Source organism: Alexandromys fortis, unplaced genomic scaffold (genome assembly GCF_014885135.2).
Source record: "Alexandromys fortis isolate MF-2015 unplaced genomic scaffold, M_Fortis_MF-2015_v1.1 scaffold_79, whole genome shotgun sequence".
Lineage (NCBI taxonomy): Eukaryota > Metazoa > Chordata > Mammalia > Rodentia > Cricetidae > Alexandromys > Alexandromys fortis.
Window position 1 is genome coordinate 7,444,818 of NW_026067964.1, and position 1,604 is coordinate 7,446,421.

General features: G+C 58.5%; 1 protein-coding gene across 1 annotated transcript in view; it reads right to left on the reverse strand.

Annotated features, from left to right (window-relative positions):
• Positions 1-1,262, reverse strand: part of Serinc5 (serine incorporator 5) — a 94,594-nt gene extending 93,332 nt beyond the window's left edge. Inside the window, exon 1 of the mRNA XM_050153820.1 lies at positions 1,078-1,262. Within this exon, the coding sequence (XP_050009777.1) occupies positions 1,078-1,104 (27 nt within the window). The 5' untranslated portion in view covers positions 1,105-1,262. The remainder of the gene's footprint in view (positions 1-1,077) is intronic.
• Positions 1,263-1,604: the final 342 nt, after the last annotated feature.

The following is a 1,604-nucleotide window of genomic DNA, read 5'->3' on the forward strand; positions in this document are numbered from 1 at the left end:
AGACTGAAATATTTAATAAATAAATAAAGAAAGAAAGAAAGAAAAAAAAAAAAAAAAGCCTCAATGTCCTCATCTCTGAAAATGCCAGCATAACTACATGCCAAACACAGTATTAGACCTCAGAAACCAAGATGACTCTCCACACGGCCACCTCAAAGAGGACAGGCCACTACAACTGGTGGGTTCAGAGACTCAGCTTAACCCCTACAGCACTTACAGATGGCCTCCATTGTCCTGAGCGCAAAGTAAACAAGACCAGTCCCGCACCTCAATGCCCACCCACCGCGATCGGATGGCGGTTTTTGTTTTTATTTTTAGTAACCCATTAAAACCCGAACATAAAGACATAATCAACGTGGGGGGGGGACACATCCAGATGGCTTTACCTAGTTCGCTGTTGTTTTTCTAACCCTGTCGAAAGAAGGGGGATTAGCATTAAAGGGCTAAAACCTAATAATTCTCTTGTTAGAAGACGCCTATAGCTTGGATAACGAGAATTTAACTAGCAAGATTACAAAACAGGTTTCAGCAAGATGAATTGCCAAGGAGGGTGTGAAGGCTCGTGCCCAGTCAGGGCTGGGTCGGGTCCGGTCGGTAAACCCAGGAAGCAGGGTTGACCCTTCCCTGCACCCAGACGTGTGCCCGGGAGTTTGCAAATCAGGTTTCCAGACGTTCTCACGACTACAGAGCCCACGTTCTAGACTTGGAGATACCAACGCTCTCTGCCTGGACTGACTCGAGTTGTATTCGGAGCGTGGAAGATCTTGTCCGACCCCACGTTTTTCCTCCGGTTCATCCCACAGGCAGTGCAGTGGCAGCAGAGCTGCGGCGCTCACTCGAAGCTCCGGAGGTGACACGTCCCGGGAACCGATGGAATTCTCGGTTCCAGCCAGGCTCGCCCCGCCAGCCGGGAATCCCGGAGGCCTGACGCCGACGTCGCGGCCGGGGGGGGGGGGAGGGTTGCCTCTCGGTCTTCCCCCGCGTCCCTTCCCGCCCACACGGGCTTTCCTGAACCCGAGCCCAGCGCAAGGCTCGTTCACGGTTCTGACAACCCGCGCGGCAGTCCGTCTCGCTCACCTGGCCAGCACAGCACCGCGCAGACATCGCCGCGACCGACGACCTCGGGGACGCTGCCCTCTGAGCCGCCACTCAGGCCCTTTCGGCTCCGTCCGCGAGCGCACGTCTCTGAAGCGAGAATCCCCAGCTAGCCGCGAGCCGAGCAGCCCCAGCTGAGAGCCGCCTACCGCGGCCTGAAAACAACCGCCGCCAAGCCCCGCCCCGCGCCACAGGCCCCGCCCCGGGACCGCCCTAGCCTGCGGATTCCGCCCATAGCTTAGGCTCCGCCCCCTTCTCAGACCCCGCCCCTCTCCGGGCGGCGCAGCGGCTTCTTCCTCCCTGGCACTTCCGTCCCTCCGGGTTAGGCGGTGGGAATGCGTCTTCGGAGCCTCCGGGTTTTACCGACCTGCCCGGTCGTCGCCTCGTCCCCCCGCCCTGGCTCCGATGTGCGAGAACCGCTTGCCTTCGCTAGTAAAGCAGGGAGCTCTAGTGAGCGACCTCCTCCCGACTCTTCTGCCCGGGTCGCACTACCGGGACACCACTGGTCC